The sequence below is a fragment of the Mizuhopecten yessoensis genome, unplaced genomic scaffold, assembly GCF_002113885.1.
Source record: "Mizuhopecten yessoensis strain PY_sf001 unplaced genomic scaffold, ASM211388v2 scaffold965, whole genome shotgun sequence".
Lineage (NCBI taxonomy): Eukaryota > Metazoa > Mollusca > Bivalvia > Pectinida > Pectinidae > Mizuhopecten > Mizuhopecten yessoensis.
Genome location: NW_018403810.1, coordinates 117,288 through 145,278, shown reverse-complemented (window position 1 = coordinate 145,278; position 27,991 = coordinate 117,288). Strand labels below are relative to the sequence as shown.

Here is a 27,991-nt window from a genome sequence, read left to right as displayed (position 1 = left end):
AAGAGAAAGACAAAGAGCATGATAGTGGAAAAGGAAGAAGCAACGGGTGATAGCAATAGTAAGGTAACATTTTATAGAAAGCAATGTGATATTGTTGAACTGATAATATGAAACGGTTTTCGAGAAAGCAAGTTGATACTGTTTAAATAGCAGGTTGATATTGTTTAGATATCTGTGTGATATGGTTTAAATAGTGACGTGAGTTGTTTAAATAGCAAGGCGGTATCGTTTAGCTATCGAGTTAATATTGTTTTGAAAGCAAGGTTATTATAGATAGCGGATTGATATTTTCAGATAACGAGTTGATATTGTTTAAACAGGAAGATGATACTGTTTACATGGTAGGTTGATATCATTTAGATCGCAAGTTGATATTGTTTAGCAAAGATTTAAAAACAATCATGTTCGAAATTGAACAAAGTAGAAGTAACCTAGAAGTTACACTGAAGAAAGATATCAGAGAGTTGAAACAAAGCCTCGGAGTGACAAGAGAATGTGCTAGAAGGGACAGGTCGAAAGGAAGGGAAAGTCATATACCAGGACGGAGGTCACGTGAATAGAAACTGTTGTTACATGGTGTAGAGCAGGACAACAATGAAAACATTTACACAGTTACTCAGAGTTATAAAACAATAGGCGGCTCCTCGCAATGTAGTAGCAACTAGTGCTCAATTGTATTTTTGGGTATAACTTATGGAAATAATTAGTATGAGATTAACCAACTCTGCGAGTGTTTAGGAGAGAAAACTAAAAAGGATATAGACGAATCGGAAAAAACAGTGATACCCAGAGGAGATTGATATGTTCAAATACGTGGATAAATTAAATAAGGATAACAATATATCGGTAGGGCTTCATGTAAGTTTGTCAGAAATAAAAATGTGCGTTAAAAAAACATTACAATATTTGCTAAATATTCATTACTTATTTTTACATTTTGATAGAGAAGTGATGCTTTATTTAGTTATTTCGAACTGTTTTTCAACAGCAAATCAAGTAGTGACAACAATGAAATTGATGACGTCACAATAGAGATTGATGACGTTACAATAGCAAATATTGTTATAGTCTCATAACAACATTTGCCTTCTCAATACATTGAAACGGAAGGATGCAGAGCCAATGGTTTGACTACTCATTAAGAATACAAAGAGGTTGTTTTCGATTGATGACGTGTTGTATCATCATTATATTCGCTTCAATACCGAAAGTGTAACGATGCGAATTACCATTGTATTCAATGTGATACTTAAGTGTAACCATGTGAACTTATCATTATATTCACTTTGCTACTGAAAGTGTAACGATGTGAATTTATCATTGTATTCACTGCGATACTGTCATTTAAGGACGTGCATCCATGTGTGTAGTGTATGCGTGGATACAGGTTATGTTGGTTTGTTTGCCTCCTTGTTATAGCGCGGATATGATGCCGACTTTATAGTGCTATCTCACTGAATGTCATGCCGAAGGCACCAAACACAGCATTGTATCGGTCAATATATACCTTCTCTGATGTTCTGCCTCGCTCTGTCCCGCTCTCAATCCCCTTCTCGCTCTGATCCGCTCTCCGTCTCCTTCTACTATTGAGCACAGGGACCTGATTATTTGTAACAGCTATATTTGGACCTAAACTAAGGTGTTCAGAGTAATTTTACATGTTTTAAGGGTTTGGATCGACTTTCGGTAAAAATGCCACACCTAATGATTATATACAATAGCGGTCAACTGCATAATAGCTAGAATTCCTGACCTTCCCTTACCAACTTCTATAACAAAACTAAACCCCTAAAACATGTAAAATTACTCAGAACATCTTAGTTTAGCTCAAGATATAGCTGTAACAAATTATCAGGTCCCTGTGCTTTAGAGTTCTACTTTGTCGTACGTATACATATACTAAATTAACCGAGATACGCATCCCTGTACTGGACAGCATTATACATGTATGCTGTCATTTTTGCCTGCCTGATGGTCCATTGCCCGTCAGTTTATCCCAGGTTGCTAACAGCTAACTGCCCCGTAGCTATGCCCTGATACCGGTCTGTACAGTTTTGGCAGATCTGCACTTAATTATTAGGATAATTTATGTCTCCTTTTGGACATATATTCTCGTAGATATGGTAGAAAAGATATTATCATGACACTCTCGACATCTCTAAACTGATTAACTCAGATAGGAAATCTCCTAATACAGCACGATTTGTTATTTTCCCTTTCTGGTAGCTTACAGTATAGCATTCGTCCGTATGTAACATACTTTCAATTCTTGCGACGTTTAACTTATACTCGCCGCTAAATTAAACAAAAAAGTGTTTTAATAGTGACATTAACGTGTCCAAATGACACTTTGATAATTTGTATTCTACTAACACACATATTAGTGTGAAACAAGAGGTCATATATGTACAAACATTGACATGATAAAATACAGTCATCGCACTGTGGGAGAATATTGATCTAAAATATTTAAATATTCATTTCTTGAGATTTTCTAATAAATTGCTTTCCATGTGAAATAACACGAACATTACGGTAAAAAATGACACTCCAAATGATTACATATACAAGGTGTCACCGGAAGTCGATCTAAACCCCTAAAACATGTAAGGATCCTGTTAACACCTTAGTTTAGGTCCAAATATAGCTGTAACAAGTTATCAGATCCTGGTGATGTGTTCCTCTGTTGAGTGTGACCTGCCCCGACACAAGCGTCTGCATCCTTGAAGTTTATTACCTACAAGGCGGTATTCATTATTGCCCTGGCCTCATGTCGAAGGAGGAGTGAGATTCATGCCTTATCTTCTTACCCTTCTTGCCTCCAGTGGTCCAGGAATTGCTCTGCTGTTACCCTTCTCTCTGATCCTGCCTTCATGGCTAAGAATCAGGTTCCTGGCTTCTCGCCCGTTCCTATTAAGATTCCGTCTTCGACTGCCTTCGTTGGGTCTGAGGAACGGGATAGGCTGCTCTGTCCCTGTTGGGATGGGGGGGGGGGGGGGGGGGGGAGGGCGTGGTCCTCGATCTCTGTTCTTGGCCATTAATCAGGGTCAGCAGGATATCTCCTCTCAGTCAGTGTCTAGATGGATCTGTCAGGTCATCAAGTACGGTTACGACCACTCAGATGATCAGATTCGGGCGTTGTATAAGGTGAGAGCTCATGGGATCAGGGCCCTTGCTGCGTCATGGGCCCTCCTCAATGGGTCCCCCTTTCAGGAAGTCAAGTCCGCGGCTTTCTTGCGCGGACAGACTACCTTCACGGATTTTTATCTCCGGTCCTTAGCTTTTCATTCTGATGGATTGTAGTCCCTTGGACCGGTGGTGGTTGCACAGTCTGTGGATGTTCCTCCACTGTAATTCAGTGATTTTGTTTAAATAGTATGCTATCAGGCACCACGGTGTGAACCTGCTCGTTCCAGGGGGAGGGGGGTTCTCGAACCTTTTACCTACCTTGAGCATGTCTCAAGTTTGTTCCGTCAGCCTGGTCTGCTTGGATTCGAAGCCTCCACTACGGCAAGACGAATTCGCATACTAAAGATATGGTAATTATTACTGAAATGAAATTGGGGTTTTTGAAGTAAAATCAATTTTCATGATGTAATACTTACCATAACTTTATAGAGTCCCACCCTGTATTCGTCTATCATCGAGATATTGGTTACGTCACGGTAGGAAGGTAGGGATATTTAAATCTTTTGTTTTTGGGCTACAAAGATGGGTGTAGGTATTGTATGTTGTTTGGAAACAAATATACTTACATGTGCCATAACACGAATACTACACACTAAAATAAACCTTTCACTATTGTGGTATCAGGGAACTTAGGGATTCGTTTACCTGTATTAAGCTGTAGATAAAGGATTGTACTACTCTAGTTCCCTTATCCGTGTTCATTATGTTTGCTTGATAACATATCGTAAACAATTGATACATTATTATGTGTCATGATACTGTTGAAACTGATTCTATTCTGGTTTGTTTTCTAGGTATTCGCTAATTCAATACGTCTGGTATTATGTTGGTTTGTGTTCGCAGTATATTCTAATCCGTTGCATTATGCATACGAGGGCATTTCGAAAAATTAGTTTCAAATCACATGTATCATGTATAAAGTTTTACCTTTCTATTACAATCCTTCGAGGTATACCCCTTGGTAAACTGTCGAGACCCTGCAAGATTGCACAACTAAGAGCAATCCTCGAGGCACATCATTCCCCCCGAGAGCATTTTCTGCAATCAAGGAAACAGGCAGAAGTCACAGGGACTTAGATCTGGTGAATAGGGTGGTGGTCAATCTGTACCTTCTCTTGCTTCAAAAACCTGGCTCTTCCTTAATGACTATAGCTGTTAATAGGACGTACAGCACAAACAAACCAAACCAAGCCAAAATAGTCACCACTTGACCCCAAAAAAGGCACATCGTTGGACATCGGTTTTAGGTCATCTCATTAGCGTCCGCCAAACTTTCACTAGAGAGAAATACATTGTCGGGTGCTGACCGATTTAAAGGGAGTTATGTAAGTAAATAATCTCTTTATGTGATACTGGGCTACATCACAGTGGCCCATGAAAGTGTACCCAATGGATTGTCAGCTTCCACGAGTCAAAGTTTGCTGGCTTATATTACACTCTAGAGGGTTTTAGGAAGTTGTCAATTCTCAAGGTACAACTTAAGTACGAACTTAATAAATAAATAACGTTTGAGTATTAATTTCGGTACCGCTCAGGCTTGGGAGAAGCGGTAGGGTGTGCGTCCTGGATCTGTAGGCTTTAATTTGTTCTAACACTACGATTATTAGCGGGTTAAACTAGCGGGTCAATTGGTTGTCACACCCGACCACACATATATACACAGAGTGGTTATTGCTCAACTGTTATCTTCTTCCATTCAAATCAATGTATTTAAACTCTCGTATATATATATACATTCTGGTCAGGTAGCGGTCAACTGCATAACAGCTCGGCTACCGGACTAGTGAGTACTTCTATATCAAAACGTGAACTAACCAGGCGATATATTAACCCTAGGAGGACAGGGACCGGACAGAAGTGGAAAAGAAGCAAGCAAAAACGGGATATATATACATGTAAGGTATGAATTCTTTACCACTGTATTCAATGCGATATTGAAGTTTAACGATGTGAATTTATCTTTTTATTCAGTGTGATACAGAAAGTGTAACGATGTGAATTTATCTTTATATTAAGTGTGATACAGAAAGTGTAACGATGTGAATCTATCTTTATATTCAGTGTGATACAGAAAGTGTAACGATGTGAATTTATCATTATATTCACCGTGATACTGAAAGTGTAACCATGTGAATTTATCATTATATTCACTGTGATTATGAGGGTGTAGATCTTAATTTATCATTATATTCACTGCGATAATAAAACTGTTAAGATGCGAGTTGGTCATCATAGTATGGCTAGTATTATATACAATGACTGGTCTCTATTTTGTTTGACAGGCGGCTGTATTGTATACCTGTCCCTGTGCTGTATCATTATGATTGGAGCCTCTGTTTTTGTGTGACAGGTTCCTGTGTTGTAAATGAATATGTTTGGTCCCTGTCTTTTGTGTGACAAGACCATGTGTTGTATATAATATGTACATAAAAAAAATATCCTGGTACCCGTGTTTTGTGTGACATGACAGCGTTTTGTATATATACATGTATATGCCTGGTTAATCTGTGTGTGACAGGTATATGTGCTATATATAAATGTGTATGGTCCCCGTCTTGCACGTAACAGGTACCCGTGGTGTTAGATATTTTCATTGGGAAACCAATTACCAAACCACACCGGGTGCGGTTTTATCAGTCTTCCGAACCAATTTCATTTAAAACTAGTCTTAAACTGGGTTTTATTAAAAAATAGAAAGTTTACAAAACCAGTTCGAAACTAAAACTAGTTTTGTGCTAACAAATTCGTCTATAGGTAGCAGAGTACAGTAGAAACGACCGGATCCGAAAAATAATGGACATGTTTCAGATAAACATTGATATTGGATTCATCCTGCACAACTCACCTACACATATCGATATATTTATAAACAACATTTTGAATACATTTTTTTTCTTTTTTCTTTTCAAAACGTGATATGCCCAGATTTGGTTACCATATCAACCAGGGGGACGTACACAAATTACAAACTGTTAGTAACAGTGGAAGGGATCTATATGGTACTATAGACACTTTAGTTTAGAAGTTTAGTGAACATGTAAATCTGTCAGTAGCCAAAGCAAACAGACATGTAAGAATGCTTTTTAGGACCTTCAGCTGTGTAAATAAGGCTATGTTCATAACCCTATAGTCAGACCGTATTAAGGACCTCTGAAGTAATATCTGTTAGACTGCGAAAAATCACATAACATGAACATGATGCCCAGGTTAATTTCTTTTCTCCTCTTGTGAAGAAAGTAACCCTTGCGGTGGTGTCGTCCAGACGGGTCTGGATTGCGTCCAATTTAGTCAAAACTGGGTCTTCCGTTGACAGATCGTGAGACTCTCCTGACGGGTGCAGCGTCAAGAAAAGAAATGATGCCCAGGTGATGTAGCGCCACCTGGTGCATACGTAGTAACTTGTCGTTATTCCTTCTGACTACGCTCTGGGCACCCTTGCTTATGTCCAAAGGAGAGCCACTAACGTGGTCCCTGGTATCAAAGACCTATCCTATCATGAACGACTCAAAGCTCTTGGGCTACCGACTAGGGAGTACAGGAGACTTAGGTCAGACATGGTACAAGCTTTCAATTTAATAAATGGGATAGATAACATCAAAGACGACTTTCTCAAAATTAATGTAACAAGAACAACCAGAGGACACAACAAGAAACTAGAAAAACTAAGGTGTAGAAGTAATCTACGTGGCCACTCATACAAGTTAAGAATTATAAACAACTGGAATGGTCTCTTTGACCAAGTGGTAAATGCCTCATCCCTGTTTTCTTTTAAGACCGGGTTAAGCAAACACTTTGAAAATCACAACAAGTTTGGGACCAAGCTTCTACTAACTAGCTGGGGAAACACATAAAGGCTTCCCTAATATCAATTTAAATTTATCATTTTTTAAACCCATGCAACCTTTTAATATCTTCACTTTTTAAGTAAAGTTCATTGACAAATCTGAAATCAATTAATCACAGTGTGTGTATACTTATTAAATAGTATAATGACCCCTTTTTCTGATACTTGTGATTTATAAAGGTCTGTTAGTATTTTTTTATAACTGAATACCCTATTTTAAATGAAAATAGGATGTTTACCACCTACTGCTCATGTACACAAATTTCACTAGTATCGAGTAATTAATGTCTACTCTCAATGCTTCCAAATGCAACCGGAAGTGGAGTGGATTACACCCTAAAGCACATTAAGAAGCAATCCGACACTTACAACGGTGTCAACTACAATGAATCAATGATCATAACTGGCCTGGGTCCTCTGTGTGAGACAGTTCACATTCGCTCTCTACACCGCTGGAATAGGTCATAGCAAAATTGAATGCTCGGTATGCGCCACCTTGATGATGAGACAAGACGACTAGTTCGATCATTTGATAAACATCACAAGAATCAGCCTAGCGATTGGTCAGATTTTTTACCCGAGACCAATCAAACAGCTGTCTTCGTGCCTTCACTTTTGCTATGACATATCCCAGGGGTGCAGAGAGCGGAAGTGAGCGTAACCCCTGGATATCGAGGATGATCTAACATGTATGAGAATAACACTTTTTATGTAAGATAACCAACTCCTTTAGTTTCCACCCATCCGCGATATCCAGTGGTTACACTCATTGATACTAATGACATAATTTATCGAAATGCCCTCGTATGCATAATGCAACGAATTAGAATAAAACCAGACTTGCCGAATAAGCGGTTACTGAGAACACAAACCAAAATAAAACCAGGCGTATTGAATAAGCGATTACCTAGAAAACAAATCAGAATAGAATCAGTTTCAACAGTATCATGAAAAATAATAATGTATCAATTGTTTACGATATGTTATCAAGCGAACATAATGTACACGGATAACGGAACTAGAGAAGTACAATACTTCATCTACAGATAAATACAGGTAAACGAATTCAAACTGTCTCCTTAAGTTCACTGATACCACAAAAATGAAAGGTTTATTTTAGTGTGTAGTGTGCGTGTTATGTCACATGTAGGCATATTATCACATAGTGTTATGACTGTATTTTATCATGTCAATGTTTGTACATATGTGACCTCTTGTTACACAAAAAAGTGTCTGAGTAAAATAAAAACCGGACGTCAACAACACTGTATGATCAAAGTGTCATTTGGACACGCTAATGTGAGTATTTAAATATCTTCATATTTAATTTAGCGGCGAGTATAAGTTAAACGTCGCAAGAATTGAAGGCTGTTTGTTACATAATCTCCAGAAATTGTTACCAAATACTGTTGGGGTAGACTGTGGGGTACAATAGACGTCTGAGACTCTATTTTACAGTTTTGTGGACTAGATCTATAAGCACAACATGCTCGTGACGTTTTTGTAATCAAGTATGTGTGTATCGTACTGAGAAAATCATTTGTGTATTGAAGAATATACCTCCAATTCTCTGTACCGTACACGAAGGATCCGACACACTTTGTAGACCAAAGTAACCATAGGCACATTCAAATGTACAACGATTGTAGTTTATCTCCATATATATACATGTATAAAGAATTGTTCCAACGCCATATTTATCTACATGTAGAGAGATTTAAAACAACGCATACGTGTGTCGGGGCAGGTCACACATAACAGAGGAACATATCACAAGTACCTGAAAATTTGTTACAGCTATATTTGGACCTACATGTTTTAAGGGTTTAGATCGACTTTCGGTAAAAATGCCACCCCCAATGATTATATACGATATCGGTCAACTACATAATAGCTAGACTACCTGACCTTCCCTTGCCAACTTCTATAACAAAACTAAACCCCTAAAACATGTAAAATTACCCTGAACACCCTGGTTTATGTCCAAATATATATGTAACAAAGTCTCAGGTCCCTGTGCTTTAGATGTATGCTTTCATTGGTGCCTGCCTGATGGTCCATTGGCCGTCAGTTTATCCCAGGTTGCTAATAGCTAACTGCCCCGTAGCTATGCCCTGATCTGCATTTACTTATTAGGATAATTTATGTCTCCTTTTGGACATATATTCTCGTAGATATGGGAGAATTGATATTATCATGAAACCTCTCGACATCTCTAAACTAATTAACTCAGATAGGAAATCATCTAATACAGCACGATTTGTTATTTTTCCTTTTTGGTAGCTTACAATATTTATCAAAACGTCAGTATAATTTCCTATTAGGGTTCGTCAAATGTTATTCAATTATCATATCAACATGTTTTTGTTTAAGTCCGGTTATCAGTTCTACTCCCCGTCTAGTAGGCGGCAGGTCCCCTTGATGTTATATATGTTCATATACGTGTGACCTGTCACGACACACGTGTACGTTGTTCTTTGTTTTAACTCTGTTCATATATATATATATATGGCTTTTGAACACTTCCTAGTTAGTCATAAATCAGTGGATAAACTACACTCGTTGTACATTTGAATGTGTGTATGATAACTTTGGTCTACAGAGTATGTTGGATCCTTTGTGTACGGTACAGAGATATAGCGGTTTATTCTTGAATATACCCAGACTTAATCACAAAACGTTACGACCATGTTGTGTTTACAGATCTAGTCCAATAGAGTCTCCTCAAACGTAACACACACTTCTACTGTTCTATAAATCTACCAAAATAACATTTGGTAACAATTCCTGGAGATTATGCAACAGCCTTTCAATTCTTGCGACGTTTAACTTATACTCGCCGCTAAAATAAACATGAAGATATTTAAATACTCACATTAACGTGTCCAAACGACACTTTGATCATACAGTGTTGTTGACGTCCGGTTTTTATTTTACTCAGACACATTATTGTGTAACAAGAGGTCAAATATGTACAAAAATTGACATGATAGAATAATCATAGCACAATGTGAGGATATTGATCTAATGTATTTAAATATTCATTTCTTGAGATTTTCGAAGAATAAACATACGTGTGCCATAACACGAATACTACACACTAAAAATAAACCTTTCATTTTTGTGGTATCAGTGAACTTAAGGAGACAGTTTGAATTCGTTTCCCTGTATTTAACTGTAGATAAAGGATTGTGCTAATCTAGTTCCCTTATCCGTGTTCATTATGTTCGCTTGATAACATATCGTAAACAATTGATACATTATAATGTTTCATGATACTGTTGAAACTGATTCTATTCTGGTTTCTTTTATAGGAAATCCCTAATTCAATACGTCTGGTTTTATGTTGATTTGTGTTCGCGGTAACCGCTTATTAAGCAGGTCTGGTTTTATTCTAATCCGTTGCATTATGCATACGAGGGCATTTCGAGAAATTATGTCATTAGTATCAAATCACATGCATGATGTTTATAGTTTTACCTTTCTTTTACAACCCTTAGAAGTATACCCCTTGGTATACTGTCGAGACCCTGCAAGATTGCACTGCCCAGAACAATCCTCGAGGCATACCATTTCCCAGAGAGCATTGTCTGCAATAAAGTAAACAGGTAGAAGTGACGGGGACCTAGATCTGGTGAATAGGTTGGTGGTCAATCTGTACCTTCTCTTGCTTCAAAAACTAAGCTCTCCCTCAATGACTATAGCTGTTAATAGGACGTACAGCACAAACAAACCAAACCAAATCAAAACAGTGGCCACTTAACCAAAAAAGGCACCCCGTGTACATAATCAACTTCGGACAACGATTTATTATGTATCAGCGGTAATCACTCAACTAAGACGCGGCTATAATATATCTTGCACACACCATTTAGTTTTTCGTAGGCACGCGCTATAACAATATTCTACCCTGTATATCGCTGTAAACGGATCTTTTTGCCGGTGCTCGACTGTAGAAATATTTGCTAGCTTGATCTCACCGAAAAGAATGAATACATAGAATTGTAAATTACTTGAAATCGTGTGTGTGGCTTTATTGTCTTCCTGACACTTTATATAGACAGTGCAAGTCAAGCTAGTTTCAATTGTCATATACAAAGCTTACAAATTGAATTTACTGTTACTTATTTTTCAAATGTAAGTTGACCAGACTTTGTACTCCTAAGTGACGTATGCTGTTGACACTCCTGGTCTTATTTTGTACGTTAAAGGCACTTGTCTCAGTAGAAAAGAAAACGCTGTGGTATATAGCTTGTCTACATGTGTTGACGCTGTGGTATATAGCTTGTCTACAGGTGTTGACGCTGTGGTATATAGCTTGTCTACAGGTGTTGACGCTGTGGTATATAGCTTGTCTACAGGTGTTGACGCTGTGGTATATAGCTTGTCTACAGGTGTTGACGCTGTGGTATATAGCTTGTCTACAGGTGTTGACGCTGTGGTATATAGCTTGTCTACAGGTGTTGACGTTGTGGTATATAGCTTGTCTACAGGTGTTGACGTTGTGGTATATAGCTTGTCTACAGGTGTTGACGTTGTGGTATATATCTTATCTACAGGTGTTGACGTTATGGTATATTTCGTCCTTGTGCGTTGACAGTTATGTATATTTTGTCCTTGTGTATTGACGGTATGGTATATTTTGTCTTTTGTGTTAACGTTGTAGTATATTTTGTCCTTGTGTGTTGACAGTTATGCATATTTTGTCCTTGTGTATTGACGGTATGGTATATTTTGTCTTTTGAGTTAACGTTGTAGTATATTTTGTCATTGTGTGCTGACGGTGTGGTATATTTCGTCCTTGTGCGTTGACAGTTATGTATATTTTGCCCTTGTGTGTTGACAGCTATGCATATTTTGTCCTTGTGTTTTGACGGTATGGTATATATAGCTTGTCTAAAGGTGTTAACCCTGTGGTATATAGCTTCTCTACAGGTGTTGACGCCGTGATATATAGCTTGTCTACCGGTGTTGACGCTGTGATATATAGCTTGTCTACAGGCGTTGACGTGGTGGTATTTAGCTTGTCTACAGGCGTTGACGTGGTGGTATATACCTTGTCTACATGTATTGACGTTGTGGTATATTTTGTCTTTTGTGTTAACTTTGTAGTATATTTTGTCATTGTGTGCTGACGGTGTGGTATATTTCGTCTTTTGTGTTAACATTGTAGCATATTTTGTCATTATGTGCTGACTGTTTGGTATATTTTGTCTTTTGTGTTAACATTGTAGCATATTTTGTCATTATGTGCTGACTGTTTGGTATATTTTGTCTTTTGAGTTAACGTTGTAGTATATTTTGTCATTGTGTGTTAACCGTGTGGTATATTTTGCCCTTGTGTATTGACGGTATGGTATATATAGCTTGTCTACAGGTGTTGACGTGGTGGTATATAGCTTGTCTACATGTATTGACGTTGTGGTATATAGCTTGCCTACAGGTGTTGACGCTGTGATATATAGCTTGTCTACAGGTGTTGACGTTGTGGTATATAGCTTGTCTACATGTATTGACGTTGTGGTATATTTTGTCCTTGTGTGTTTACGATGAAGCATTTTGTTCTAATGTGTTGACGTTGTGGTATATAGCATGTCTACAGGCGTTGACGTTGTGGTATATAGCTTTCCTACAGGGGTTGACGTTGTGGTATATAGCATGTCTACAGGCGTTGACGTTGTGGTATATAGCTTGCCTACAGGTGTTGACGTTGTGGTATATAGCTTATCTACAGGTGTTGACGTTGAAGTATATTTGGTATATCTATTGGCGAGGTGGTTTATTTTGTCCTTGTGTGTTGACGATGAAGCATTTTGTTCTAGTGTGTTGACGTTGTGGTATATTTTGTCCTTGTGTGTTGACGTTGTGGTATATTTCGACCTTGTGTGTTGACGTTGTGGTATATTTTGATCTTGTGTGTTGACGTTGTGGTATATTTTGTCCTTGTGTGTTGACGTTGTTGTATATTTTGTCCTTGTGTGTTGACGGTGTGGTATATGTTGTCTTTTGTGTTAACCTTGTAGTATATTTTGTCATTGTGTGGTGTCGTTGTGGTATATTTTGTCTTTGTGTATTGACGGTATGGTATATTTTGTCTTTTGTGTTAACGTTGTAGCATATTTTGTCCTTGTGTGGTGACGGTGTGGTATATTTTGTCCTGGTATTGGTATATTTTGTCCTGGTATGTTGACGTTATGGTAGATTTTGTCCTTGTGTGTTGAAAGTTTTGCATTTTTTGTCATTGTGGGGTGACTGTGTGGTATATTTTGTCCTGGTATGTTGGCGTTATGGTATATTTTGTCCTTGTGTGTTGACAGTTATTCATATTTTGTCCTTGTGTGTTGACAGTTATGTATATTTTGTCCTTGTTTATTGACGGTATGGTATATTTTGTCCTTGTGTGGTGACGGTGTGGTATATTTTGTCCTGGTATGTTGACGTTATGGTATATTTTGTCCTTGTGTGTTGACAGTTATGTATATTTTGTCCTTGTGTATTGACGGTATGGTATATTTTGTCTTTTGTGTTAACGTTGTAGTATATTTTGTCATTGTGTGTTGACGGTGTGGTATATTTTGTCCTTGTGTGTTGACAGTTATGCAGATTTTGTCCTTGTGTATTGACGGTACGGTATATTTTGTCTTTTGTGTTAACGTTGTAGCATATTTTGTCATTGTATGCTGACGGTGTGGTATATTGTCCTTGTGTGTTGATGATGTGGTATTTTGGCCTTGTGTGTTAACGTTGTTGAATAATTTTAAGTTGACGCTTTGCTATATTTTGCCGTTGTCTATTGTCGCTGTGGTATATTTGGTCTTTGTCTATTGACGCTGTGATGTATTTTGTCCGTTGTCTATTGAAGCTATGATATATTTTGTCGTTCGTCTATTGACGCTATGGTACAATTTTTCATTGTCGGTTTAACCAGTGGTTTATGTTTTTCAATGTGTGTATTGACATTGTGGTATATATATTTATTATTAATATTTTCTTTTCAAAATCCTCCTCACATTTAATTTGAGGTTTTTTGTCTTGGTTAGTGATCCTATTTGCTGTCGTTGGATCTGAAAACAAAAATATCACAAAAATAAATACAATTTGGCTGATAATGTTCGGCTCGATTTACAATACCGAATATATCAAATAGCCGACGTATACAAATGTTATGTACATTAAATCATTTTTGGATAGCATGCCTTTAACACCGAAGTTAATTTTACGTAGCGACAATACAATGCATATGTGTGTACTACCTGTAAGGGGGTATATACTACCTGTATAGGGCTACATGTACAGTGTACGGACGATTTAGACATGGATTTACCTGTAACACCGGGGTGGAATAAGGTATGCTAGACACGTTTTATAGATGCTAACTTCAGCACAGGTGATACTGTCGGAGTTGTGATTTTTATAAACATGTATTGCATTGTACTGTAGATGTATTTATCGTTCTATAATGGGTGTTCTAAATAACGGACACATGGACCTGTCTGTGTCTCGTACAGGATGTTTGTTTGAAATAATTATTCTGTTTGGGGAGTATTACCTGACGTTCCATTGGTTAAGATCGGCCCTCTCCTTCCCCCTCCCCCACCTCCACAGACACGCAACTCTCTATGACCCAATACCACTCGCACGGTGGGTTGGGGTGAGTGGGGTGGAGTGGAGTGAGGGTGGGGGTACCGAGTGTTGATCTAAACACATAGAATGTCTAATTATGACCTTTACCTATCAGGATAAGTCCAAACATTCATATCATAAGTGATTCTGAGGTCCCTGAGATAACGTCCTTATAGTCGGATATATCGATCAGGTTATTTGTTTTTTGAAACTGGGATTAAATTGTAAAGAAGTTATTAGTATGTTCCATAACGCAACTAGTCGGATAAGTGGTGATTGGATTAACAAGACTTGACCACGGATTGGTCAACAATTTATCACGGCTTATTTGAATTATAATTAAATCAGTGCTGTCACAATATACCGGTATATCGGAATATGCTAAAAGAATATCGTACCGTGTTACGACATTGGAATACCGGTTTTACCGGTATAGGTGTGGTTTTGTTACTTGCTGTTTATCTCGGGATAAGTTCCATGAATTTTACTACTGTCGTTTTGCACCATCTGAATCAGTTAGGTGTTTGAAAATGATCGAGAGGTATCCTTATTTATCAAGCGTGTAATCTACAGTGGTTCACTGTTATAATTTACATTTAAAAATGAAGACTTTCTAAAACTACCAACAGCATAAGGAATACGAACAAATTGTCTCAAACATGCTAATGTTTGCGTCTAGAAAAAAAGATGTAAAACCGACTGTGCAAGTCGAAGCAAGGTAAAACCTGCAAACCCTTGCGTTTGAAGGTAGTCCCATACTGCAGTATGAATTTGGGTGGAGCTTCTTTTCTTACAGCCAGTTAAGATTAGTTTTTGAAGCGAATCAAAACGCAATGATATTATTTCTAAATATTATGCTGTTGGTATGTCATATTTAGGTATTGACTACTTACAAAAGAAATGTATGTCAATAATGCTTAGAGTTACCGAAAATCACCATGAATGCTACATAATCAATGTAATGTTGACAATTCTCCCGCTCGCCTCGTCTCACGTGACAACATCGTTAGAGGGAAACGTTTATGTACCGCTAGACTGTTCCAGTAATACGGTTTGCACTGACAATTCAGTCACTTCAACGCCACAAATATAGGGAAAACTAACATTTAGATCACTAATAGCTATGAATGTAGACTGTAATATACACATTGAACATCACCATTTCAATATTCATGAGGGAGTGAACGTAAGTTGGTTAAATACAAGTACACCATAAGGTCATTTAGTGTGTGTAACAATGAAGAAATGGTATTCATTCCCTAAACGTTAAATCAAACTGGTGATTATAAAACGACTCTTATGCCTCGATAGACAAATATCTGGATCGCAATCAACTTTACCCTTGGCAGTTATACAATCATGACGGTGACGCTTGATACACTACATACAGCTGTGTATTCAGATGACCATTTTGTCCACGTACTAGAACCTTCTAATATTTCATAAATAACTATTATGTTATTTTGGTATAATGAACACCCCAGTTAACCCTGTATTTGTAATGAAGTCATGAATGAGCAGTTTACCGGAGTAATTTCTGGATTTAATGTACCACCTATTGTTGTACGATGTTCATTCAAATTAAATTGTGAATTAAACGACTGGATTCCAATTCGATGTGAAATGAGCAAATAAAGAAACGAAACGAAACGAAACGACTGTATGATTGCATCTGACGACTTTAAAAATATCTTCTGCAGAATTGGAAATATTTCTCACCCCTGCCCTTTACCACGTGATAGCACGCTCCATACATACTATTTCAGTGAGATGACGCTCTAAAACCTAGAGTGCCAAGACCACAGGGACCTGAGAATTTGTTACAGCTGTATTTGGACATAAACTAAGGTGTTCAGAGTATTTTTACATGTTTTAGGGGTTTATATCGTTGTTGGAGGAAATGGAGTTTATGTCTGCGGAAGGAGAATACATTTTACGTGCATATAGGCGGTTTTTAAAAGAAAAATGATCAATCTTTCCAACGGTACTAAGCTTTTCCCCGTAAATCAACTAGAAATGTTTTTTTTGATGTAAGAAATCTAGACATCTAGAGCTTTCCTCCCTTCTCAAAAATATGATCATTGGGGTGTCATTTTTACCGAAAGTCGATCTGAACCCCTAAAACATGTAAAATTACTCTGAACACCTTAGTTTATGTCCAAATAGAGCTGTAACAAATTAGCATGTCCCTGTGGCCAAGACCACCCTCACCCCTAGCCATTCTCCAACATCCAACCCCCAACCAACCCTTAATCGTGTTCACATATTTCTGAGGAGGTTGACGTAATAAACTGTTTCTATTTTTGTTTTAGGTTAACAAAATGCTAGAACCCCCGCCATACTCGCCCCACCCCGCGGGCACATCCATAGTCACAACACCTAATAACATATCCCCTCCCCCGGAATACCTGTCTGCAGTCCTCCAAGGTAAGCAAGTTTACTGTGAGATTTTACAATTCAATTCAAATATATTTATTAAAGTGTCACATGTTATCATACATATATGTAAAACATCAAATTGTACACGTGTTAAAATAACCCATTTACACCATTCCGATGTCCATTCTTAAGTAAGAATTAAAAGCTAAAATACCTTTTAACCTTTTTTTTGCTCAGAAAGTTTTGTACTTCCCTGCATTCCCATAAAACGTGGGTAATTGTCTCCCTTTCTATGATACAAAAAAAAGCACAGTGTGGGTTATTTACAAGTCCAATTTTGTATAATGATGAATTCCCTTTTACCTGTTAACATGGTCATTGGTACAAAATTAAATATAGAAAATTCACCAAAATATGATTAGAGTACATAATTGTAGATATACACCTATTTCATGTTTATTATAGTCCACAATATACTGATAACGATTAATTTGTATCAGCGAGCAACACATCAGCGCTAACATTGTTCATTTATCACATCTTTTTTATCATTTATCACATCCCACCGTTTTGTTTTCTGGTGTTCATCTAAATTACCCTGTGAATTAAACGATTGGGTTCAAATTCGATGTAAACTGTTCAGTTAACTTACAATAAAATAATCCTGCTGTAACCGACCTGATACGACTGTATGATTGCATGGGATAATCTATTTTTTTGTAAATACGCCCAAGTCATACTTATATCAATTAATGCAATATGACTTATCATAATGTCATAACATGATCATGAAATGACGGCTGGAATAAAAAGAGCGCGAAGATGGTGAAATTTTAGTGAAATGGAAATTTATACAAGATTCATTTGCAATGAATAACGCCCAAATACGTCCTCGATACTGTCAAAGCTGATTTGTAGGCACGCGGCAAGAAATTTGATTAAGAAAAACCTGACCAATCTCTAGGCTGATACATGGGCCTTTGAAGATTACAGTGAAACGACACCTGATTTTAAAGCCAGTAATGTTTACCGTTACGCAACCGAGCGATTATTTTGATGTACGTCTCATACAAAGGTGTCGCACACTGAGCCTTCGGTTTTGCTATGACATATTCCAGGGGTACAGAGAACGTAAGTGAGCGTAACTCCTGGAGTATGTAGGATGACTCAAATACGGACTTAACATACAAATGTAGGGTTTGTTTTGGTGAAATTCATGATTTTAATTTTCGCATAATATATTAACAAACTATCTTCCTAGTGTGTTAAAAGAAATCTACAAATATTTGTACGATGAGTGTTGCAAAAATATTTTGTTTTATTACATCTGTAAGCGACTGGGTTTCCCCTATCATATGACATTATCACAGAAATCTCCCGTACATAACACCCAATGTGACGTCACCCATACGTAATACCCAATGTGACGTCACAGTAACATTGTTTAGTAATAAGATGACACATATTAATGTGACACAAAGGCGGGTTATGATTTTCAAACTAAAAATATTATCTCCGTATATAATCACTCCTGAAGATAAATATATAAGATGTGTATTCTTTTTAATCTTTACTGAAGTGTACCATTTTATTGCCCGTATTCGGGGCATCACGCACGCAATAATTCCCGCTGCATACATGTGTACGACACGAGTTTAAATCACGAGCGAAAAACTAGACACACACAAGGGTGAAATATAGATGCTTTCTGTCATTTGGACTGCTCACTGTATTGTTCCTATCTTGAAAAGGCGGGAGATAAATAAATATGAACTATATTTATATAACAACCATTATGAAACAAGATTTCAACTTATTTTTATCAAACTTGTCGGCACGCAGACGGTCATATAGAAATACAAACTTTATTCATTTTACAACAATTATGAAACAAGTTATTTCAACTTATATTAATCACTCTTGTTAGCCCGGATGTTAGCGCAGGGGTCTTAATGTGGGAGGATACCGGAGTACCCGGAGAAAACACACGTGCCTGCATTCCTTTTCACGTCAGGTCGAGGAATCGCCACCCGACTATCAGAAGGTCTTAGATCGGGAAATCGTGTCTGTCCAGTCAATAACCTTGTTATGATCACAGGGACAGGAATATTTGCTATAGCTATATTTGGACCTACACGGATGTGTTCTTTAGGCTTCTACTTTCGATGAAAAAACGATTAAAGTACTAGACTAAAATAACTAGACCGTAACAAATTATCAGGTCCCTGTGGTTGTGTCGAGACAAGCGCTACCTTTTTATTACCTGGCGTCAAAATCAACTGCGCACGTTTCGTCAATATTGAAGATGTCGCTTTATTTTTACTTCTTTATATCCAACGCAACATAGATATATACGTAGTTATGCAAAATATTGTTCTTTTATATTGGTTTGAAAAAATATCCTTTCACAAACCTGTAATTTAAATATTTGTAATAATTTGTCAAAGTCGTGGAGCTAGTTCTACCAGAATGTAGATAACACGCTAAAATGTTTGTTATTGAGGTTTTACTAACACAAAAGTGAATTGATATTGTTGACGTCATCACTGTTTCTCCAGGTGTACACGTACCGCCCGTAAACAACGTCCCTCCGCCATCACACCATTACCTACCTGATAATAACGAAGGTAAGTGTTGTTACAGGGTCACGTGACGTTTCTATCAGTTTCCATTAACTTGATGTTTAATTGTTGCATGTCTTGGACTGTTGGTCAACGGTCTGGAATGGTCCCAACACAGAATCGTACGAGGACAATTGGTCAGTTCTGGCCTCCAGCCCGTATTAGACAATCAGACGGATATATTGACATTCCCTCTTAAACAATGATAGTAATGATAGATATATTGTCCCATCTCCATCTTACACCGTCACAGTATTATGTTAAAAACATAATATTAATATGTATGTACTTTAATATGATGTGTCTGTGCGCGTTAGCGCTCCAAAAAGAATATGTTCGTTGCCAGCTGCGCTCATTCCACCGTATACGCCTTCAAAATAAAGGTCAATCCTTAGATTTACATACAAAACATGTTAAAATGCTACACTACGCAGAAAAAAAAGTCGAAGCTAGTTGCCACGTTGGTAACTATGGTAGCCCTGGTTGCTAGGGCAATATAGTTCCAGTGAATCTACCACGATATATGAGTAAATTTAGAAAATACGCTGTGAACAACACTAGTTTTTCCCTTTTATGGTTTTTAAATTTTAAATTAAGCAATGTGAGAAGCCCTTCGAACTTTTCTATTCATTAACAACGGTCGTCATGTACGCGCATTGACACACTGCTTATGGAGTGACGCAGTCCGAACGAAGCCGCTATAGTTGACGTTACCGCCGGCAAAGACTTTGATTGTGCATCCATGGAATAAGAAGTTTGTCAGCACCTTTTTGTTGTATAATTAGACATAATGGACCCCGAACATGTTCTATGGATCTAGATGCTGAAAGATCCAAGCATTGGACTGTTATCTCGCTGAAGCGTGAACGGCGCCATATTTGAATCAAGTAACAATCCGCCGAGCCTGTTTTCACTCAATCTCTACCCAGAGTTGTCGTTCCTTTTCAATTAAAGGGAGAGCAAGGACCGTAACTCTGCGTGGAGATTGGTTTTCACTGTGTATACTCTAAAATTATTTATACGCAGTCAGAGTTTACTAAGCTGAAGAAGGGATAGATGTAAATATTGTTGAATAATGTAAAGAGAGGACTTGTGTAGGCTATGCCTCTCTATACAATAAACTTATAATTATTTTATCTTGTTAGTAAATGTAATACTTATACATAAGTATGTAACATTATGATATATATCCTACAACGCCTTTTTTAGGAAGGACCTACTAAGTGCAAATAAGAAATCTGTATTACATTTTGTGTGTTTCATAATTAGCGTAGGTGACATTCAAGTGCAATAACGATTAACTTAATATAATGTTAAACATCTTGACTTTTCGAATTTAGATGACAGAAGTAAGTTTACGTTTGATAACAGTTCTGAGTTAAAACGGTTCTATTCGGTCAGCTCTACTCAATGTGCATGTATAGGAACTGAAGTTGTCTTTTGACATGCAATTTTTTAATACAAAATCACTCTGTTTTTGTGTATAACAGGCATGTACATATGTATTTGGCTGGTCATAACTGCATTATATGTTTTAAATGTATTCTGAATTGTTAAACTTTATTAGTTTCACATAGTTGATTGCCATGAGGATACTTACAGCAAAGGGTTGGACACAAGCTGCATGGACATTATGGACTTACTATGTAAAACAATATCATTTATACAGTGAAATATGGCTAGGTGTAACATGATATCAAATTTATGTATATGGGAGAAAACAAAGAGACAGACAAGCAATGGACTCACTCATGGTTTCAGACAAACAGACAGAAAGACACACGGACGGACGGACTGACGGTCTTTTAGAAGTTTGCATGTATGTGCTGGACACGTAAATTGAACTTGTACTATATTGTATCTTATAAGCTATACGCCTAACAGAAAACACAAATTGATTACAACTAATCACCATTTTTATAGCAGGGTGACTTGTATTTCAGGTATACATGTAGTCTCTAGTGATGTCCTACCACCTGTACCAGACTACCGACGGGAAGCTGGGTCAGGTAGGTCACGTGAGGGTGGGTCATGTTAGTCACCTGATGGTTATTAGATTACGTGGATGTTAGGTAGGACACGTAATACTAGTCTGTGTAGTCACTTAACAGGTTTATAAACCTTTGTAGACAACGGTATTTGGAACTTGACCGCGTTCTATAAATAGATTTTTTTATTTATATATTCTCCCGCAACTACTATAGGTTACCTCACTCTCGATTCATTGGATAAACCTGCTAGGAGTTGGTAAACATGTTTGGTAACCCACTTATGGGTAACACCCTGGACGTTATTTCATTTGTCAATCTTCTAGTTATGACGTCAAGTAACATTGCTCTGTGACGTCATCTTCCATCCGTGTATGGAAATGTCATTTATCTCTACAATTGCGCTGATAAAAATGTCAACAACGATAAGTTAAAACCTTTATGCTTAATAGATTTCCCCAATGGGGGTAACCCGCTGTTGACAAGAAATGCTGAACGTTAAGCAGTGAATAACTTGAACATTGTTAAGGACTTTGGTATGTCCCGGCCGGGGAACAGCACCCGTGACCTTCCTCACTTTGACAAAAGCTCAACGCTAAGACCAAAATTGAGGAATTGCCAAGTGAGGCGTTCGGAAACGAAAATGTTGCTAGAAACTAAAAGAAATATAAAGATCCAAAATGTTGCAAATGTGCAGCAGAGTTACACAAAAGTAGATCTCCAGGTTAACAAGGGGTTCCCAATTGTTTGCTTCTTACAGCATACAGTGGGTAGCAGCGGGTATATGTTCTTTTCACAATTCCATGAGTTGTCTTATGATTTGTCCTTTAGAATCGCAACGTCCCATATGAGTTTATATCGTTTAATTTATTCCTCAGAACCCCCGCCGTCGTACGAATCCCTGTTCGGCCGGGTGAAGGCCGCACAACAGTCGTCCAACTCCAGTTTTGCTCTGTGTAGCAAACTATGTGGAGTTTTCCTTAGCTCAGGTGAGTTGAATAATCCTCGGATCAGGAGATTTGACTTTTCTCCTGGCTCAGGTGAAAGAACTAATCACCTCCTCTGGTGAGTAGAATGTTTTACCGGCTGGTGTGAGAGTTCTACCTATGGTAAATGCGTCATGTTTTTTTCTCTCTCGAACGTCATCATAGTGGAGACTTAGAAAGTAAAACTTAAGTTGAAATTAGTAAAACTCTAATGAAGTAAGTTGAGGTCTGTAAAAGGCGGTGTGTACTAACTTCAAAAACACGAACTTCCTGTGCTTGTACTTGTGTACTTCCTGTGAGTGTGTGTACTTCCTGTGAATGTGTGTAGCTCATGTGAATGTGTGTAGCTCATGTGAATGTGTGTACTTTCTGTGAATGTGTGTACTTCCTGTGATATGTGTACTTCCTGCGCGCGTGTGTACTTCCTGTGAATGTGTGTACTTTCCTGAAAATGTGTTAGCTTTCGTGGAAATGTGTGTACTTCCTTTGAATGTTTTTTTACTTCCTGCACATCCATATCTCTATAGCTATATAGGATATTCTACACATACCATGGTAGTGTTGATGTAGAAGGTGAAGTACGTACATGTTCGTGTGAACGTTCCTCCTTTAAATGTGTGTACTTCCTATACAAAAAAAGTGTAGTTCCTAGAAAAGTGTATTCGTCATGTGTATGTGTGTACTGACTGTATATGTATATACTTCCGGTCATCTAGTATGTAATGGTTTCAAACTCATTCTTGGGAACACAGGGACTTGTTACATATTTTGATGAAAAAGTAGCGTCCGTGTACAGGTTTGATATGATGTTCTGACGGTAACTCACAGTAACATGAACATATCCCTGAGTTATATCATTGCCAATACATAATATCGTGATACAGTAACCGTATGCTACTTATGTTTTCCAGCCTTCTGTTTGATTGTTATGGCCGTCCTCTCAGCATTACCAGTGGCGGAAATAGTCATCGGTAAGTATATAGATTTAGACATGTTTGTCCTGCATTTTGGATATACTACAAATTTTTCATTAAGGATTTCGATCGAACATAAACTCAAGTTTGATAACTCCTCGGATGAGTAAATTCAGTTAGATCGTCCCTGTTTGACCATTTTTTACTGCGAAATTAGTGCACATTTTACATCCTTTAACGGCATAAATCCGTCTTTTGTAATACTTGTAACACAAAAAGTGGACGAGGTACGTTTCTTTTTCTCTTGTACTTACAATAGTCTGTCTGTCTGGCTATGTACCTAAGTTCATAATAATACTAATGTATTGCTTTTTTCTTGTTTTGTTCATTTGAAGTTCGATCCTTTGAATGTTTATTGTTTGGATGGAAAATGCAATAAAATTTAGATTTAAAATTTAACTTTACATGTTGTTTTCCTTACAGGTGCGGTATATATAAACGACTGTCCAGTCGCTAAGTACGTCCCCGTGTACTTGGTGGTAATAGGCGCAGCATGTCTTGTCAAGTTCCTGTCCATCCTTGGTCAGAATATCCATAACCGGCAGTTCGAGAATGAGGAAGGTCATATCAAACGAACGAACGGATTTGATCAGGTCCTCAACGTCTTTCTCCTAGTCTGGTTTATACTAGGTACGCATCATACGTGCAAATGAAGCGCAGTTAGAAAAACATATACATAACATGATAAATAGTGAGTACACGTACACGTCTATAATAACTCGCCGGGATATACCGGTTCGTACTTCAGAATCCCTGTTCCACTGGACTTTGGTTGATCGTATATGAGCACAGTCGGGCCAGGACACTTCCATTGACCAGGTTGCTCAGTCGGTTAGAGCGATAGTATAACAATCTGAAGACCTGGGTTTGAATCCCGGTTGAGCATTGCTGATCTTTTACACTACTCAGAACACTGTTGTTTGTAATATATTGTGTTTGTTTCATTTTTTATTTTATTTTTATAAAAATCCCTCAGGGGGTGGTTTTCTTTCAGAAGTGATTTACCAAAGTTATCGTCATGCCGGAAAACAGTTTCCAGTATGTAGTTATAGTTGGCATTGTGACGGGGGTCCTTAAGGAGGGATACTAAACACTTTGTCAAGTGTTTTGTTCATTGCAGTTCGATGTGTGGGAGACATGTTTTGCTCGTGCAGTTTAGATTGTTTTCTGTGTCACATGGTTTCGATTTTGTTAGACTTCTACGCTTAACCATTGTTGCTTAATAACAGGGAATGTAATTATCATTGTATGAAAATGAAAAAAATAATCCAAAGGGAAGTAACTCTAAACCAAAGCAAATCTGTTGAACCGTCGTTTACGGAATAACCGACGATTCCCGATTGCCTTTTGATTTACTTTATTTCTAAGGGAGAATACAGCTCCGAAGTGGGCATCTTCTTCTTGGTTATAATTTCCCTTCACCTTAAGCCCTATTTGTATCAGACACTGGCCAAACTATTTAATATTTCAATTTGTATTTAAATATTTTGTTTTGTGTTGTAGGTAACCGGTGGGTGTACGGGACACATTCTGTGTGGGTGTCTGATCCTCTCTCAGCCAACTATTGCCACCCAACCCTCTACTACTTCGCTTACTGGAGTATAACGTCGTTTTACATCTTCTGTGGCGCAGCGTGTGTGTGTATATGTATCCTGTCGTGTATATGTGGCCACAGCAAGGGGCAGACGTAACATATGTCTCTGGACAGACGGACATAGCAACTGTCTCAATGAAAAAACGGACGTAACACATGTCTCAAAGGACGGACGAGATACCTGTTCCACTTTACACACGGACGTAACACATGTCTCATAGGACGGACGAGATACCTGTTCCACTTTACACACGGACGCGACGCATGTCTCATAGGACGGACGAGATACCTGTTCCACTTTCCACACGGACGTAACACATGTCTTATAGGTCGGATGAGATACCTGTTCCACTTTACACACGGACGTAACACATGTCTTATAGGACGGATGAGATACCTGTTCCACTTTACACACGGACGTAACACATGTCTCATAGGACGGACGAGATACCTGTTCCACTTTACACACGGACGTAACACATGTATCATAGGACGGACGAGATACCTGTTCCACTTTACACACGGACGTTACACATGTCTCATAGGACGGACGGGATACCTGTTCCACTTTAAACACGGACGCGACGTATGTTTCAGTGGACAGACACACGTAGCATCTGTATCAGCGGAAGAACATGCATAAAACCTATCGGGACAAGATACAAGAATGTTTATTTAACGTCGCATATTTAAGATAATAAACATTAGCACTGTAGTGCTATTCTTGTGACAAACAATGGATACAAATAAGAAATAACATGGATAAACAACATGCAGGTAAACAGACAGGCCTAGCTGTTTGGCCGATAACCTTTTTGGGTCAGATCTGTGATATTTTTTACCAGCATTCCGAGGACAAGTGTCTAGCATCGTCATTGTGTTGTTTTTAGTGACCGCAATGACCGGAACTGATTTGTACGCACATGTCATGTGACATGCTACGGTCCAGGATTGGTTGTCATTTCTATGCTATAAGCAATCGTGATATTCGTGTTTGCTTTTTTATATTTCTGGAAATGCTTCAATAACGTTCATCCCCAATACACGCGCTTCCATCCCATTTACGCGTGTATCAAACTTACATCCCATTTACACGTGTATCAAACTTACATCCCATTTACATATGATCAAACTTGCATCCCATTTACACGTGTAACAAACTTGCATCCCATTCACACGTGTATCAAACTTCCATCAAATTTACGCATGTATCAAAATTCCATCCTATTTCACGCGCGTCAATAGCGTTCATCTCCATTACACGTAAACCGAATAATTCATTACAAAACAATAGAATTTGTGATAGAGGTTATTCCTTCCGATAATGTAGTATTTACATATCTACATAAATTACTTTTTATCGAATAGCATACAGTCTTTATATTATACAATCATATAAAATACGTTGATTTTTAATCTAAAACACAGACGCTGTTCAACAAATTGTCGCACCTTAATGGACTACATAGCAAGTTCATAATTTCACCTGGAATATATCACAACTGATTTTTATATTTTACTTTTTAAGCATATGTATGTTATTTTAACATTCTATCGTGTGATGTACTTAAAAAATATTGCATGCCCTACATGAGAATGATATCAATATGAGAAATGTGTTTTATCAAGGACGTACACAGACAAAATTCGATTACAGGTCAAAAATTGACCTAGATTCGACCTGAGAATAATGTTGATGTCAGGTCAGATTCCGATTATTTTTTGCCATCTTTTTCAATTATTTTGATAGCACAGAGTTCTAACAAGGCAGGTAGGCAGTAAAATAGTTCCTGACCTCCCCCGTACTTCCTGGTTCTGGAGCCATTGGATACACATCTCTCAATGGGTCAATGGAGCCATGTATGTTGAACATTTTGTTTTAGCAAAAGCCACCGTCATGCGATCGTCATGTGAGGAAAATTTACATTCAGGAACAGTTAAAACTAAAATTTACATAAAGAAATTTGGCCTGTGTAGTAAGGTGTAAATGTATATACCATAGGAGAACGCAGTATATGTATAAATATATAAGTGTTTGCGTGTTTTATTAAACCGTTATTCGCATTACCCAAAGTCTTTTGTATACAAGTTTGTACTTAAAGGTTTGCCCTGTGTATTATAAGTGTAGATAACTTTGATTTATGTGACGCGGTATCGCTATGGATTTTCGTTCAACATGTCCAGCCCTGTTCGCCACCAGCAGATCCTTTTTGTTTTGCATAGCTTTCTTTTAGTATAGGAGAACCAGCATACCCTAGTAAGTAGCTGGAGATATTTGTGCGTGTGTACTGTGGTCTACTCGTTATGACTCCGTATTTCCAACGGCTCAGTTACTGAAGCACAGAAACCTCTATACTTAACCAAAACAGGAACGCATGTATTATTGTTATACAATTAAAATATGTGGTGGGAGAGGATGCCGGTTGAATGGAAACCCATGTAAATCACAACTATATCGATACAATGCCCAGATATCGATACAATGCCCAGATATCGATACATCACACATATACCGATATGTCAAACAGACATCGATACCTCAAACGGGTATCGATAAATCAACATATCCATACATTACACTGATATCGATACAAAGATAATTTCTACTTTCTGTTATATATGTGTGCAATTTAAGCAATAAAATGTGTTTCGTATTTTTGATATATATTTTTGTTATATTTTCTGCTGGGCTATTGAAGTTTATCTGCGTCTACAAAACCTCACCGTGAGAGAGTTACAATGATCAGCTATATACTACGTTATTCCACCTATCGATAGCACGATGGATTCATT

The 27,991-nt window shown here is 37.8% G+C and overlaps 1 protein-coding gene across 3 annotated transcripts; it reads left to right on the top strand.

The window, feature by feature from the left end:
* On the top strand, window positions 1-27,857 carry LOC110455854. Of its 3 annotated transcripts, XM_021506267.1 has the most exons (9): window positions 1-58; window positions 4,935-5,089; window positions 16,969-17,083; window positions 19,594-19,662; window positions 21,600-21,665; window positions 22,523-22,633; window positions 23,542-23,601; window positions 24,028-24,234; window positions 25,108-27,857. In XM_021506267.1, the coding sequence occupies exons 1-9, from the start codon at window positions 19-21 to the stop codon at window positions 25,293-25,295; spliced, it is 1,011 nt and encodes a 336-aa protein (XP_021361942.1). In that variant the 5' UTR covers window positions 1-18; the 3' UTR covers window positions 25,296-27,857. The 3 variants fall into 3 exon arrangements, with proteins under 3 accessions (XP_021361942.1, XP_021361955.1, XP_021361949.1); XM_021506280.1 differs by lacking the exon at window positions 1-58 and having other exon boundaries at window positions 5,020-5,084; XM_021506274.1 differs by lacking the exons at window positions 1-58; window positions 4,935-5,089 and adding an exon at window positions 14,277-14,380.
* Window positions 27,858-27,991: the final 134 nt, after the last annotated feature.